Raw genomic sequence first — 16,968 nt, 5'->3', positions numbered from 1 at the left:
TCCCAATCCATAGCAAAATTTAATGGTTTATTCTTTGTGATAAATTTGATCATTCCACCAAGTTTCATGGTAAAAAAACAAACAAAAAAAAATCTAAGCTCCACATCCCAATTCATAGCAAAATTTAATGGTTTATTCTTTGTGATAAGTTTGACCATTCCACCAAGTTTCATGGTGATTCCCTGAAAACCTTTTTCCTGATGACAGAGACAGACTCATAATCTTTTTTGCACATTTAACAGTCTGTGCAGGTTTGGTGCTGAGCCATCTTTTTTATTTTGACCTGCTGCTCCAGAATAAAATGTGGGTTTCCAGTCATACTTCATCTCACACTTTGTCATAGCTACAGGGCTGTGTGAAGGTGGAAGGCCTTTATTTGTAGTATCGTCACACCATTGCAGCTGATTATTGATGCCTGCAACAGATCTGGATCCAAGCCATATCTCCAGAACTTTCCACAGCTCAGTTGTACTGAGTCCTTTTATGCACCTCACCAGTCATCAGCATCCTCTACCGGCAAGATAGAGCTGAACCAAAGTGATCCTGGCAAAAAATGCAGCAGTATTAAGTGGATAACAAGGCCGAGGTGAACATGGTTTGTAAAGCCAGAGCTGAAAGAGAACAGACCCGGAGGTCATGGAGTCATAAGGTAATGGCCCAGACTCCCACGGGACAACCGGTTGACTTGATTGTGTCTCGTTTGCCATGAGCCACAGATGTGCCCACCGTGACGGATACACAGGCCCTGGGGACTGCAGCTGCTAAATGCCATCCACTGGAATTCATTGGTGCCTCTGCTTTTCACAGCCATTATACCCCCCACCCCCCCACCTCCAGATCGTTGCAGGCCAGGCCAATTATTTCTGCATTGCCTCTCATAAAGAACAGCCGGAGACGCTTGTGTATCTTGGAGTTTTTTTTGTGTGTGTGTGTGTATTTGTCATGCTTTGCAAAAACTGGTAACCAAATAGCAGGGCTGAGTTCATGGAAATTGAATAAGTGTGGTGAAAGAGGGGGAGCAACTAGAGTATGTTTGGGTCTGGCTTTGGGGTTGCGGGGAAGAGGAAATCAACAACAGCAGTTGCTAATGTCAAGTCCTGCTTGTTCAACAACAGGTTTGACAGATGTCCGTCACAGCGGTGGGGGGGGATTGTGACAGCTTTGCTAATTGTGCATTAATTTCTTTATGAATCCAGTTTGATCTTTGAGTTTACTCCCAAGTGTGCAGAGATCAACTTCAAGGTACTCATTATGACCAAATGCAGCCTAACATAGTGTTAACACCAGAGAGCAACTCGTATGGCTGTGGAGGGCAGGGCATGTGGTGTCAGCAGCCGCTACCCATAATGCAAATGAAAGGTGAGCTGAGCATGAGGTCATGTCGACACATCCACAGAATCCCATGACAAAATCCCATGACAAATTGAATGACATTTCACATGTGAAACCAAATGTTTTTTATTTATTTATTTGGGAGGGGGGTGAAAGAATTGAAAATCTTCCAGTAATGAAATGATCATTTTTCATGACTTATTTCTGCATTTATCCAGTGCGGATGTGTTGAAGCTTCAGCTTTATAGCAGAAAAATGTGTGACAGCTTCAGCGCCGCGAGCAGTTACTATAAACACCGCTAAGGGCCATGCGATTGTTTTATTACGATGACAATGACGAGGTCTGAGTTTGATTTGGCACGTGTTCCGCAGCTCTTCTTTTCATGCATTTTGGCATTAAAAGTAGCTGTAAGATTTGTAGACATCAAACCATGATATATGTTTGCTGTCAGCATTCAGTTTGCCGACAAGAACCGTTTCACGAGCTTCATTTCCTTTTACTGTCATTTTGGAAAATGCATATACTGGATGTGTTTGATTTACTCTGTAGGCAGTTCATGCTTTTTTGGGGGGGTATTTTGTTTCTACTCTGAACTGACTGTTTACATATATATAGTCTTTGAAATTTATGCGTGCAAATGTCTGCAGCCCAGTCGGCTGTGAAATTTGCCTGCATCAACATTCGCTGGTGTCCAGTTGTCGGGTGTATGCTTGGTTCATATTTTAACCACTGTTGGGTTACCACTCTGACTGCAAACTGAGGGTGGGTTGGAAAGGCAATCATGGAGCAAAGGAGTGTACATGCTCTTTAATATGCATTCCAAAAAAATTCCAATGGCCTTCACTGGCCCTCTTGAGCAAAATATTTAGTCATCAAAGTTGACTCGGACCTCTTGTTCACTGCCTCAACCACTCACCCATCTGTGTACTCAGTCAAATCCAGCACTGCTAGATGTTATTTTGATGGATTTAATGGCATGAGTACAGACAGTTCTTTATCAAGACCACTAAAACAAAAAAGATTACACTTCACAGACGTGTGCTATCATCCAGGGCAGTATATTCACAGAGAAACGCTCAATAAAGCCACATGAGGTTTGCAACAAAATGTTTGGCAGATGGGGCCCTGGGCTGCTTGCAGACCACCCCCTGTTTACGCTCCAAAAACAATATTAAAAACACACAGGTCCTCCTTTTCTTCCAAACATATTCACGTTGCAAGTCTTTTGGTTTGAGTTTTTATGGTCCCCAGTTCCATAAAATATCAGCTCTCCCCGTGTCCTCTGAGGGAGACGACACCATCACCCCGTGTTGTTCTCATGCCGACAGAGCTCATTTGGAGAGGTTCCTCAGCTTGAATGGTTAATTGTTTTTGCGATTAGCAGCAATTAGCACTGATTACATCCGATTGAAAGGGGCCCCAGTGGGGATGGGCTCTCCTCTGCCTCTCCTTTTCATTAGATATTTCCTCTCCATGCAGGTATCCGTTTCCCACCGTGTTCAGCAGCTGCAGCAAGAAGGACCTCACTGCCAGTTTTGAAAAAGGCGTGGGAATGTGTCTGTTCAACATGCCCGAGGTCAAGGTGCTTTATGGTGGGCAGAAATGTGGCAACGGCTATGTGGAGGAGGGAGAGGAGTGTGACTGCGGCGAACCGGAGGTGAGGGTGCTAAGGGGTTGTGGTTGACACATTCTTCATTTATGCCCTTCTGCCTTCCTTAAACTGACAGTCTTAACTTGTACACATAAATCTTTTAAATTATGTTGCACACATTTGAAAAATGAATAGATATAAGGCACGACCAACATTGCCCAAAGTCAACACAAAAAGTACTTCTTGATTTCACAAAGTCACGGCGTGGAGTCTTATAATTTACAGCTGAGCGATACGAGTGTCAGGTTATTGATCCTGAGGAGGGTTTTTCCCATGATTACGATATAATTCACTGAGAGGAAACATCAGTATCGGCCCACACTCTGTCAACTGTTGAATTATCCAACTATTGTACGCATCCTGGTGAGTTACATTGCTAACTTTTGAGGACATACAATGATAAGGCACATACTGTAATTGTGACAACTGACAACAATGGATTTATGACACACAAAAATTACATCTGTTATCATTTTGAAAGATATTTTATGTCTGGTAAATTTTTCCTGATGTGCACATCCAGTCTGCCCTCAAAGTCAGCTTTTAGACTAGTCGTACAGCATAGTGTTAATTGTGGTGTCAACATATTCCCAACATAGATAACTGTTTTCTTTCTGCATTATGACACCATAACTTGAAAGAAAAGTATTCAACTGTGACACTTTGCATTCTGTTCAGTTTATTGCTTCAGTGGAAAAAGATCATCTGACCCATTTCTAAAATACATTCAAGGTTCATATAATGTTGAATACATGTCAAAACATGAATTTTACGGTCATTTTCAGGGGAAAAAAAAAGTCTTAATTTAAATCAAATAGAAATTTAAGGTTTCTGCATTCTGAGCTCAAGTCCCTCATCGGCAATCAACTTGTAATCGCTCAGTGGACAGAAGCAATGCCGGTTGACAGCAAGGCTAAGGTAAGAAGTTAACTGCATAATCATAATCCTAAAGTGAGGTAAACATGCACACATTTACCTCGATAAGTATCCTCTCCATGCTGCCAGACACTTCTAATGACATTTTCACTTGTTTAGTGGCGGCAACAAATGGTTTACTGATAATAATATTATATAGCAGTTGGTTAGCTTGTGACAGTGTTCGTGCTCTAAATCAATATTGCAACAAATAATTTCATTTTTACCCCAACTGAAAATAGGAACCCCAAAACATAAAAAAAACTAGAGCTGAGTTTCAAAAGTGACAGCTCAAACTCTGCTCTGTTGGTCCCCACCATATTAACATTCCAGTTTCTTACAAAGCTTTCCATTAGAGCCTAAAGAAGCTTTTATCTTGCAGTTAAGGCCATGGGACACAGAGAATCCAACAGCAGAGAACTGTTCATTTGTGACTGATGGCCCTGTGCCAAACAACGCAGGATGATCAGGCCATTCAACAATAGGATCCATGAGGAAACAGGTTGAAGTAGTTGCTATGATTGCAGGTGTGTTTAGCACATAGGAAAATGGCACGATAGACAACTGTATACGTGAGGGCAGCAGCAAAGGATGATCTGGATAAACAAGGAGAGGGTCAAAACACAGAGATCAAACATACCAGGTAGACAACTCAGGAAACAGCAGGCAAGGAGGTAGTGTGGGTCAGAAATTACAGATCAAACACAGGAATTGAATACCATAAAGCAGGCATGGAATCAAGACAATCTGGCACTGGAGTGAGGGCCTGTGGACAGCTAACTAGTGCATGACTCAATCAACAGAGGAAGTGAGCATGCATGTGAAACCTGAAGCATGTGCACAGGAAGCACAATCAATGAAAATACACTAGGAGCAGACATATTAAGTTATGCTTCTACCCACCCCCTTAAGTTATGCTTCTACCCACCCTCTTTAGGTCACATGGGTTTTGATTTTGGTCAGTTTGGATTGTTGTGTTTTGTTTTCTGTTTTGCTGTATTGTTGTTTTGTTTTGTGTTTGTAAATATTGTATTTCTTTTTTTATTCAACCATGTGTGTCGAAATAAATAATATTGAACTCTTGAACTGTAACTCATATCAGAATAAAAGCATCGTGGAGGCGAATTCACTGGGAAATAAGGTAAACGCTTAGAGAATAATTTAAGACATGACAGATATCAGGAAAACGGTAACCAATAGAGCAGAAGATGACCACCAGAGATTTGACCAAAGCACAAACCACACGGAGTTCCTGAGATTTGACAAGGTCCTTGGAGGTGCGGTTGGATGTACAGTTGAAGTACAAGTCCGTATGTAGGTTGTGCAATTATGTGTTTGGCTTCAGTAAGAGAATACCTTGTTGTCTTTTGCTAATTGGTTTGTAACTATTACACCTTAATACGCAGTGAGTCTTTTGTGTGAGGCAGCACAGATGTCTGTGCTTCAGTCCTGGTCAGGCTGAAAGCTCTGCCATCTTGAGCCAGCAGCAGTGATAAAGCTCTCCATGGAGCTGCACGGAACATTGCCAGTTCAGGCCCGTTTACAATGCCCAGACACCACTATTTAAAGCCTCATTAAAAAGCCTGAATCCTGTCCCTCACAGTCACAGGCTTCTTTCTTTTTAGCCTCTGCTTCTCTTGGCCACAGGACCCATGGGAAAGGACCTTAATGGTTTTCAGGCAGAAAGAAATTCAGGTCAGCAGTATCCCCTGACAGCTACATCCATCTACTTCCTCGCAACTCTTATAGCATGCTGCTAGACTCTGTGATCAGGTGCAATGATAAAACGGAAGGGACAGACCCCTGAGGTGTAGTCAGACGGCCTCTGTATGAGGCCACGCGTGCACAAGCTAAATAGTACAGATGTCCATGTTTTCTGCCCAGACCTGTTAACTTATATCTGCGTCCGGAGGCCATGAGGTATCGGTACGCTGCATCGCTGACATGAAACAGATCGCAGGATATGTTAGTGTCACAGGATATGTTATGGTGTGTGGCGTTGGCCACTGTCAGCATCTCCTTTTTTGCTTTTAGCCCTTCAACCTCCGAGTCTATAGTTCCAGGTCTCTACTTCATGGGATTCTAGTTTTATAATCTGTTGATACCAGAGTTACATTTTCTGTTTCACATCTTGTCTTTTCCATCTGAAGGAATGTATGAACCCCTGTTGCAATGCCACTACCTGCGCTCTGAAAGGTGATGCTATCTGTGCTCACGGGCAGTGCTGCCACGACTGTCAGGTGGGGCCTTATACCGATGATCCATTCATTGTGTTTTCATCAAGGAATTCTTCACTGGAAGATAATTGTCCCGTTAACATGCCATTCTCAAAGTGTAGCACTGCTAATGACATTTGAAAGCACTTAATTGCTTAAACCAACTCTTTGCCTTTATTTCTGTTGCTTGTCCTCTTTATTTGACTGTAGTTGAAGCCGGCGGGGACTCCGTGCCGAGAATCAAGTAACTCTTGTGACCTACCAGAGTTCTGCACTGGTACTAGTCCCCACTGCCCCGCTAACGTCTACCTGCATGACGGCCACACATGCCACAACGTGGACGGGTACTGCTATAATGGCATTTGCCAAACTCATGAGCAGCAGTGTATCACACTTTGGGGTCAAGGTGAGTAGAACCGTGATAAATTGTTTCGGAACTCAATGGATTTCCAGGTTTGGGGTTGTTTGAACTATGGTTAGATAAGGAAAAGATAACACGGCAATACAGATGCCATGATTCTTGCTCAGATAAAGCTTTTATTTTTTTTGTTGCATTAAATTTTCCAGTTATATCAACTAAAGGAGGGTCGTGGGTGTGGCCAGAGTGCCACTGATGATCCAGACTCTGGAAGGTTGCAATATGTATTAGTGGAATATGAGTCAGTCCCTTGTGACCAACTTATCCCAGTCCTCAAATAAATCAATCCCAGGATTGACATATGGGCGTTAATCCAATGAGTGCATGGTGGTGGAATTGCAAGATAGGTAGTAGTACAAAGCAAGAAGAAAGATGAAAATTAAAATGCCAGACAGCAGAGTCCATAACAGGATGCACCTGTATTTATGCTGGAAATTTTTACTGAAGTTAGCATAGTGCATCTGACTTTTGACAGCCTGTCTTAAAGCTACACTGTGCAGGATTTAAGGGTGTTTCTTAGCACAAATGGAATATAGTGTCCATAACCATTTGTTTATTTGTGTATGCAATAATGAATCAATGTTTCATGAGATTGGAATCAGCCCTTCATGAATCCTTATCAGCAAAGAACTGACAATGGGAACGGAAACAAAATTGTGACTATGGATGGTATAATGCAGTCTGCAACCTCACCACTAGATGACACTAAATCCTACGCATTGTAGCTTTAAAAAAAAATGGTAGTTGCAGTTAGCACATACAGTAAAGCCAACTGTTGTGTTGTCTTATCTTCAGTAGTCCAAAATGTCTTCAATCTAACTACGTCAGTTTTGCAACCAAAGGCAGAAATCCATTGATTTTGTCAGTGGTGGGAGGCCGGCTCAGAGCTTCCTGACCCATGATTAGATCACTATCTTATTTAAGTGATTCATTGTGTGCTATAGGAGCCAAGCCAGCTCCAGGTATCTGCTTTGAAAGGGTCAATTCAGCTGGGGACCCTTACGGCAACTGTGGTAAGGACTCCAAGGGCTCGTTTGCCAAGTGTGAAGCACAGTAAGTAAGATTTAACGTTTCCATAGAGACTGAGGAATGAATGTAATTGTGTATGAGTTGAATACTTTATATACAGTCTGGAGTCGTCCTTCACATGATTATAACCTGCACTGGTGTGCTGTTGAAATGGAATGGATGTGATTAAATCTGGTGGTAAAAAGATTGGCTATTGAAGGCACTTAAGCAAAAAACAAAACAAAACAAAACAAAAAAAAAGCCATTCATAGCTTTGTGAATGTGAGGTTTTATGCTTTTATATTCTTTATAAAAACTATTTAAAGACATCAGCTCGGGCTCTGACAAATTCTGATGAGCTTTTTTTTTTTTTTTTTTTACTATTTCAGAGACTAAGCGTTGAATTATCATCGGATTAATTTAGAAATGCAAATAAGCCATAGCTGCAGCTCTGATTGAATTACATGCATAAATTAAGGTTGAGGTATAAACCAGCAAGTTTTTAAGTCTCTCAGGTTGTAGTTTGAAAAGAGCACAAATGAGCTACGCACTTTCTGTTTTCACTAATTGGACAGCTCCTTTGAGAGGAGAAATAATTGCATTTATAGACACATTTAGGGAAGCAGGGAGATGTTATTCGGTTATGTTACATTGTTGTTGCTCTGGCTGTTTGTCCTGTTCACAGAGATGCAAAGTGTGGCAAAATCCAGTGTCAAGGAGGAGCTAACCGCCCCGTAATTGGCACAAATGCTGTTTCCATAGAAACAAACATCCCCCTGCAGGAAGGAGGGCGGATACTGTGCCGGGGTACACACGTCTACTTAGGTGACGACATGCCTGACCCCGGTCTGGTCCTGACGGGAACCAAGTGTGGAGAGGGACTGGTGAGAGCTCAATTTTGTTGCACTTATGGTTTAATTCTGCTACATAGAGAGAAGTCCGAAGTACTAATATATAGGCCCCACGGCCTATGGATTAGTATTAGTAGTTTGTATAGTTATTTTTGCTGCCCAGCTATACTTTCTACGTAGCTAATGTCTGGAAGATTTTTGTATCCAGTGATCACTTTAAAATTATTGTTGATGATACTCAAGCTACATGATGTAAAGTAATGCTGGAAGAGAGAGATGGCTCGGGCTCCACATAGTCCATGGACCAAGCAGGTTTTCGGTACCAATTAAGGTGATGAAACGACACTTAGAATCCAGCCTCAGTGTACCATGGCCTACACAAAAATGTATGACAGCCATCCCAGGTCGGTAGCTGTAGCCAGCTAGGGGTCAATGAAGAATTACATGGAGTTCAAAATGTAAAAATGCTCCAATCATGTTAAAAACTGTACTACATTATTTGTCTGATTATAGCGATTCCAAAAAGATATAGTTTGGACTATCTATAACTGAATGTTCTGGAGTTATGGGTTAAAAACAACAAAACAAAATTGTGACAAAGGTCAGTTTCACTTTGTACAGGGGTCAAAAGTTGAAGTTGCCCCAATTTCAGTAAAAAATGATGCAAATTATTGTTTGGGTTAATAGGGTTCTAAGAAGGAACAATTTATACCATCTGCCATGCTTAGTTATCATGTTACAGGGTAACATATGTCATGTCATAGAATTCAATTGATGTCGACCTTGCTCGACCTTTACTTTGGAGACCAAACATTCAACAGTCAAAACTATTCCATTTATTAATCCTTTTATTTCAACCAATAACTTGCATCATTTGTTACTAAAATTGGAGCAACTTTAACTTTTGACTCCTGTACAAACTGAAACTGACCTTTGTCACCATTTTTACCCCATAACTCCAGAACATTCAGTCATAGATAGTCCAAACTGTACCTTTTTGGAATCATTATGATCAGGCAAATAATGTGGTATAGTTTTTAACATGATTGGAGCATTTTGACCTCTGTGTAAATCTTCATTGTCCCCTAGGTAGCTACAGCTACCACCCTGGCATGGTTATCATACATTTTTGTGTAGGCCATGGTACACTGAGGCTGGAGTCTAAGTGTCATTTCGTCACCTTACGTGGTACCGATTAGGTCAAAATTGATGACTGGCTCATAGACTAACAGCCCATTGCACAAGCAAGAAGTTTGACATTTGTCTCTGGATGCCATCTTGCGTCACTATGCCGACTTGCATCACTATCACAGATTTACAGGCTTTCATCCTTTTTATAATTTCTTGCTGTTGCATGACTTTCTTACAGTTGACACATGTTGACAAACAAGAAACGAAACCAGACAGCAGTCATGATGACCAAACTTGGAGAAACTGTCACTGCAGTCACAATACAGTGATATGTTGCAATGACGAGGGTAAAATGTAGCATAGGTACCTCATCTAATTTAGTGAAATTCTGCTCTGCCAAAGTATAAACTGTTCTAAAAAACAAACAAAATTCACTTTCCGGTCATGAAGTGGTTCCAGCCTACGCCATCGTGTCAGGAATTAATCTTTCTGGCCACCTGATGCCAAGCTCATTTTCATCCCCCCCTCTGTGTTTTGGTGGAGTGGCTTTAAAAAGCCCACAGTCCACACCAAACCACGTTTTAAAGTACTATCTATGATGTCATTTTTGAAAAGGAGACAGATGCTAATGAAATTGATCTTTGCCGTACCTTTGTGTATTTTAGATGTGCCTGAACCGTCAGTGCCAGAACGTCAGTGTTTTTGGTGTGCACGAGTGTTCAGCGAGGTGCAGCACTCATGGGGTGAGTATGGCGAGTGACAGGGTGATGGTTTTCTGTCCTAAATCAATGCCTATCCAGTTGTGATATCCCAATTCCATCTCTCCGTCATCGAGCTGTAATGTGTTTACAATCGGCCAATAAGCGTTGGGTAGGGACCCGTTGCGATGCATCATGATCAATCATTCTGCACACTGAAAGGTTCAATCAGTTATGTGTAATGGCTTCATTTACGCAGGTTCACATCTAGGTGTCATTCATCAACCTCTCAGGTTGTCGTCCTTGCCCCAAAAACTGTAGAAATGTCAAGGCTGGGCTTTATTTGGACCTACCCCGGGAGCAACGACCCATATTGACTTTCTACATGTTGTTATTTTTTTAAATGCCACAGATCGTTAATATCTACGCCATTAAATTTGATGCTGGATACCAGAGGCTTTGCCTTTGGCTGGTAAACATGTTTCTTTCACAAAGCTGCAGATTAAGCAGTTTTGCTGTTTCTTAAAAGGAAACGTTTCCAGTCATTATGTTTAAGTGGCTTCATTAAGACATGTTTATAAAGCTCCACAAAACGATTCACACCGTAATAAAATGATGTCCCTTGCATGGAAGACGGGGCACGCAAAGATTTGATTAAGATGTAGTCTTGGAAAGAGGCCTTCACCTGCTTCCCATTACCCTGTTGGGGAATCCTCTTGTGCATTTCCATTCTTTCGAACAGGAAGTAGAGACTGGGAGAGAAAGTGAGCGCAAAAAAAAATTGGTCGAAAGCAATAGAAATTTTAGACATTCCAGCTGTGTCTTAATAAATGTCAAGCAGCAGTTTCCAACTCATGTTCAAGCAACTTTTGATAAATTAGGTCATGATTGAAGCCTCCACCAAACCCACCCACTCCTGCATCCCCAGTTCTCCTTGGAGCCAGATCTGCACTGGGATGTAATGGTTTCTTTCTTGGCCCATGCCTCCACCACGTCTCATGAAAATTGGTCCAAAGCTTTTTGAGTAATCCTGCAGACCAACAAATAATCCAGCCAGCAGACGTGTGTGAAAACATATAGCCCCGTTAGTAGAGGGAGGAAATGCACTGCGCCAAAGGGTATTAGCTGATCTGCATGTTTTATTAAAAAGAAACCCATATATGCACATTTTAGGATGTTTGTTTTTAAACCTGGCATCCTTGCTGTGAGGATGCTGGCAGCAAGCTTCACGAACTGGAGGTTAGGTCTGTGTAGCAGGCATGGCATAACATGCATATCTCACGTCTGTCACTCAGACGTACCATCATCTTCTCCATCTCAGTGTTAAAGGAGCAAATGTATCGATTAAAGAAAATGACAAATGCCTCTCATGCTAACACAATGCAGGTGTGCAACAACAACAAGAACTGTCACTGCGAGGCTCACTGGGCGCCGCCGTTCTGTGACAAGACTGGATTTGGCGGGAGTGTGGACAGCGGCCCCATCAGATCTGCAGGTACGTCTATCATATGCAGAGAGTAGCGGATTTATTGTAGATCTCTGGAAGGGATATGTGCATTTCGGAAGTAGTTTACAGTTAATGAGCCGTGCTCAGGCACAAATAGAATCTGAGGAGCCCTAAAACATTCATCTGCACAAAATCATAGTTTAGTTAGCTCACTCGTATGGCAGATTTTATTATTTATGAGTGCGTGGCACTCGTCACTCATAAATAAGTGGTGGTGCGATTCAGGTTACAGGCAGATTGTGGGGGTAGAATTAAGAGTGCCAAGGATTGTATATACAGTGTAGCAGTGTGACTTTGAAGAGCGTATATCAACTAATAGAGGTCACGTGACAACGTTGCGCAGGAACTGGGATGCAGCGAATCAAGGTGGTTCTCATTTGCACAGTTTTCAAGCAGCAAACAATGAAACCCGCTGTCTCTGATGTTTCTCATCTCCGTTTGTGTGTTTTTGAGCAGACAGTGTGAACATGACGGTGGGCATCCTGGTGGCTTTCCTCACTTTTCTGGTAGCTGGTCTGATTATCTGCATGAAAAGAAAGACTCTGCTGGCTTTGCTCTTCGCCAGCAAAAAGAACCCAATGGAGAAGCTCAGGTACTTTCTCAGAGGATGCAAAAAATTTGATCCAGCAATATATGACAAATAAAAACCCCAGTTGAAAGATGGACTATACTATGCAAAGCCTTTAGGCATTTTTGAGATAATTCCAGACTTTGAAACTCACATATTTCATTTTATAAAGCAGTAAAATGTATGGCCGCATTTCATCTTTTTGTTGATAACGTTTTTTGTTGTTGTTGTTTTAAGGTGGTCCCCTGCCATTTGTAAGCATATTGGGTTGTTATGAAACACTTTTTGCAGTTATTCTATCACTCAGTGATCATCAGCAACTGCATTTGGCCCCATCTCATTGATTTGTGGTGCAAGTTTTAAAACACATTATGCAAATACCTTTGGGGCGTGTCCAATCTGACAGTGCAATTTGCATAGCACATAATCTGACCAGAGTAGGGTGCAAAGGGGTTGTATTTAGTCCTTTAGTGAGTCATGGACATGTTTTGGATACAACATGAAATAAACCAGCATCTGGCATATTGCTTTTCTGAGGGCAAACAAGGAATTGAGAAGTTTTCTGGTGAGGGAAAGATTGTGCACCCAGTGTTAAATTGTGGGAGAAGATCATTTACAGGAGCAATAGTCACCCACCACAGCTCCTCAACCTCCTCCAAACACCTGATCCCTTCTGTGTCCTACCAGCAGTAGTTTGCCCCTCCACATCCTGCTGCACCAGGACACTGCAGCCAGCCCCGTCTTAGTGCTGTCTACCTAAAAACTCAGGGAGGAGTAAAACCAGTGTAAAAAATATGGTATCAACCACAACTACAGTGTTGTATATTCCATTTCTTACTACTTTCCATTAGTTTTTGTTTCCAATTCAGTTATTTTCCCGATGTAATCTGCATCCCAGCAGAATATACATGCATTGGGAAGCTGCCCTTCTGATACGTGTATCTAAATATTGCTCTGTGTAAGTACCAGGAAAAACTGCGCTCAACTTTAGTCCAGATTTTGCTGGTCTATAGCACAGTTGCTTTCTGTGACACAATAGCAATGAAAGGACACTGCGCTTGTTCGCACCTCATTTTTAGAGCAGTACACCCATGAGCACACAATTGATCGCAATCTTACTGTACGTGGTCTATTAGATAATAAACCGACCCTTTTATTTATTTATTTTTAACTATATGGATTTGAATGACGTGCGATTACACCAATTATGCTTGAACCCTCGTGCGCATGCGTGAGTTTTTTCACGCGTGTCGGTGACGTCATTTCCCTGTGGGCAGGCCTTGAGTGAGATGTGGTCCCGCCCTCTCGCCTGAATTCCTTTGTTTCACATGCTGCTCGAGACGGCGCGCGTTGCTTTATCAACATTTTTTCTGGACCTGTGAGGAATATCCGAGTGGACACTATTCGAGAAATTAAGCTGGTTTTCGGTGAAAAGTTTAACGGCTGATGAGAGATTATGGGGTGTTTCTGTCGGTGTAAGGACTTCCCACGCAGCGGGACGTCGTGCAGCGCTTCCAGGCGCCGTCGTCGGCCTGTTTCGACCTGAAAACATCCTAATTTAAGGCTTAATTCACCCAGGACATCGTGAGAGAACAGAGAAGATTCAGAAGAGGCTGGCATGAGGACTTTATGCGGACATTCCACTGTTTAAGGACATTTTGTAATAAAAGACATGCGCGCAAATTCGCCAAGTCGTTTCCGTGACGACTCGGCAAATCTGTGTGCGCCGCGACAGGAAAAACACCTCCGTGTTGAAAACCATTTGTAAAATTCAGGCGGCTTTTGATAGCTTTCAACAAGTGAGTAACTGAGAAATTGTTTAACAGCTTGAGCATGTTCCAACTTGCCCGTTAAGGTTTCCAACAGAGGTGTTTTTCCTGTCGCGACCCCCCGCGGTTGGGTCCGGCCCGACATGCGACTCTGCCCGCACGTTCTTTCATTACAAAATGTCCGTTAACAATGGAATGTCCGAATAAACTCCTCATGCCGACTTCTTCTGAAAGTTCTCTGTTCTCTGTGGAAAGTTTTCAACTTGAAACGGTGAGATGCTGCCGCCTCGAAGCACAGATCGCCGTCAGGCGCCGTGGGCCGTCCTTAAAGCGACAGTTACAGACCAAAATCTCTCATCAGCCGTTAAAATTTTTACCGAAAACCAGCTGAATTTATCGAATGGTGTCCACTCAGTTGTGCCTTACAGTTTTGACAGGCGTGAAAAAACTCTCGCATGCCCACGAGGGTTCAAGCATGTCTGATGTAATCACACGTGATTCAAATCCATATGGTTTTTGAAAAAAATAATAAGGTCGGATACTTTTCTAATAGACCTCGTACTTGCTACTCAATGATGTGGGTACCGAGTACAAAAATGGCAACTGCATTAGCTGTACAGTAACAATGACGCTGGCGGTGCGGCGTGCGCTGCTTTGTTCCTAATGGAAGATAAGGCCCCTTGTGATTATTTATAGCTCACGTTTGATTTTTGTTAGGAAATAGAATCTTTCCAAACATTTCCAATTTGACTTTCTCTTCACACAAAGAGAATATGTCAGTTGTTTTTCAGTTATTGTTTGCACAGCACTCTATACAAAGCCTATAAATTAATATATATCATTTTAATTTCCAGGTCAGTCGGTGGTGCCATAAATGGACCATCCTCGTCCAGCCAGGCTCAAAGAGTGAGCACAGTGTCTCCGTCTCGGCCGGCCCCTGCACAGCCGCACAGCTCCACCGTAGTGAAGGTCACCAGATGAACACATCTAATTCATTGTGCACACATTCATAATGCAGATACGTGACTGCGTGATCAGCTCTGTTGTAAATGTGTCGATAAAACACGCATAGACAGATAGGTTGTTGAGAAGCAGGTGGTCCTCTGTGTGCTGTTCCTTCCTGGAAAGCTGCAGCTGTTCAAGCTGCACAAATCATTCTTTTGTGGCATTGACACGTCGTTTTCACACAAGTGACAGCTCATTCAGATCCAATTAAATTCTCCCTCTCTGCGTCCGCACGCGGAGGAGACACCAATGAATGGGTTCCGCGGTGAGCAATGTGTTTGCGACACTTGATTGCATTCATTGTCGTGAACAGCTGATATATCTACGCGGCTTATATGGAAAGCGGTGATGCGGCTGCAGTACCAAGACATCCTTTTGATAATTGAGAGACAGCGCCACGTTTTCACTGCAAAGAATAGCTCGTCTAACCGTGCACCGTGCACTCCATTATGGCCCCAACATGCTTTACAGTGGGAAGTGACTTGTGATTGATTGAGTTTTGCTTTTAGAATTGAAAGGAAGTGAGTCAGATTTGATGTGTGCGCTGCGTAGCGGCCGGCGAATGAGGCAAGCTGTTGTAGATTACCCGTGACCGGTGTTTTCAGTTAGCAGCATGTGGGTTTTATTTGTACTCGACATTAAGAAGAGAGAGGACGTGAGGCTGTTTGATGTGCGCGCAGTGCAGGTGAGGTAATTTTGCAGTTATCAGGAGCTGCATTACACAGCTGCATATACATGCATGCGTCTGTGCGCATCATGCAGTGCACAGTTTGCCAAGGTGGACGCTTATGTACCACCATGACGGACAAAGGCTACCAGGAGGGTTCACACATAAACCATGATGTCTGAAAAACTGTATAACATGTCAGCACTGAAGCTAAAGCATGCAACGGTCAGCTGGAAGGTTTGCAGGTTGATTATGAAGAAGTAATGGAAATCAGTGAAGCTTGGCTTACATTTATTTGTCATTCATTTTCTATGCCCGCTTATTCCAATTATGGGTCGCAGGGGTGCTGGAGCCTGTCCCAGCGATCATTGGGCAAGAGGAGGGGTACACCCTGGACAAGACGCCAGTCTATCGTAGGGCCACATATAGACAGAAAAACTCATGCGCATGATCACTCACATCTATGTTCAGTGTAAGATTTCTGGAGAACCCACGCAAACACTGGTACACATGTAGACTCCACACAGAGAGGACCAGGTAGGAATCGATTCCACGACCTTCTCGCTGTGAGACAACAGTGCTAACCACTAATCCACCACAGCACTTGATGAATAACTGTATGTCATAGTATTTTGAAAATGTTGAAAGCTGGTAGGAGCAAGTATTTGTTAAAATAAGGGCTTCAAACCAGAATATTTTTTCCTTTTTTCTTTTTTTTTTTAAGTCTGTTCATTCTAACCAGAATCTGCATTTTAACATTTCTGGTTTTTGGCTCCACCTTAAAATTATTGTTATTAAACTGGGTATGAACAAAAATACTGATTTGAAAAAAATACAGTAAAGCTGTGTGACATGATATTACAACCCCAATTCCAATGAAGTCGGGACATTATTTGTAATGTAAATAAAACAGAATACGATTTGCAAATCGTCTTCAACCTATATTCAATTGAATACACCACAAAGACAAGATATTTAATGTTCAAACTGATAGAGTTTTTTGTTTTTGTGCAACTATTTGCTCATTTTGAAATGGATGCCTGCAGCACATTTCAAAAAAGCTGTGACGGGGCAACAGAAGACTGGGAAAGTTGATGAATGCTCAAAGAACACCTGTTTGGAACATTCCACAGGTGAACAGGTTAATTGTAAACAGGTGAGTGTCATGACTGGGTATAAAAGGAGCATCCCCCAAAGACTCAGCCGTTCACAAGCAAAGATCGGGTGAGGA

General features: G+C 42.4%; 1 protein-coding gene across 1 annotated transcript in view; it reads left to right on the top strand.

Moving 5' to 3' along the window:
• LOC117531405 (disintegrin and metalloproteinase domain-containing protein 12-like) overlaps nt 1–16,968 on the top strand; it is a 258,211-nt gene that overhangs the window by 223,599 nt on the left and 17,644 nt on the right. The window contains exons 12-20 of the mRNA XM_034194499.1: nt 2,813–2,990; nt 6,050–6,139; nt 6,326–6,521; nt 7,478–7,586; nt 8,227–8,425; nt 10,189–10,266; nt 11,608–11,716; nt 12,185–12,320; nt 14,920–15,034. Coding sequence (XP_034050390.1) covers nt 2,813–2,990; nt 6,050–6,139; nt 6,326–6,521; nt 7,478–7,586; nt 8,227–8,425; nt 10,189–10,266; nt 11,608–11,716; nt 12,185–12,320; nt 14,920–15,034 — 1,210 coding nt within the window. The remainder of the gene's footprint in view (nt 1–2,812; nt 2,991–6,049; nt 6,140–6,325; nt 6,522–7,477; nt 7,587–8,226; nt 8,426–10,188; nt 10,267–11,607; nt 11,717–12,184; nt 12,321–14,919; nt 15,035–16,968) is intronic.

This window comes from Thalassophryne amazonica, chromosome 18, assembly GCF_902500255.1.
Source record: "Thalassophryne amazonica chromosome 18, fThaAma1.1, whole genome shotgun sequence".
Taxonomy (NCBI): Eukaryota; Metazoa; Chordata; class Actinopteri; order Batrachoidiformes; family Batrachoididae; genus Thalassophryne; species Thalassophryne amazonica.
The sequence above is the reverse complement of the archived record's forward strand: the minus strand, read 5'-3'. Positions and strand labels throughout refer to the sequence as shown.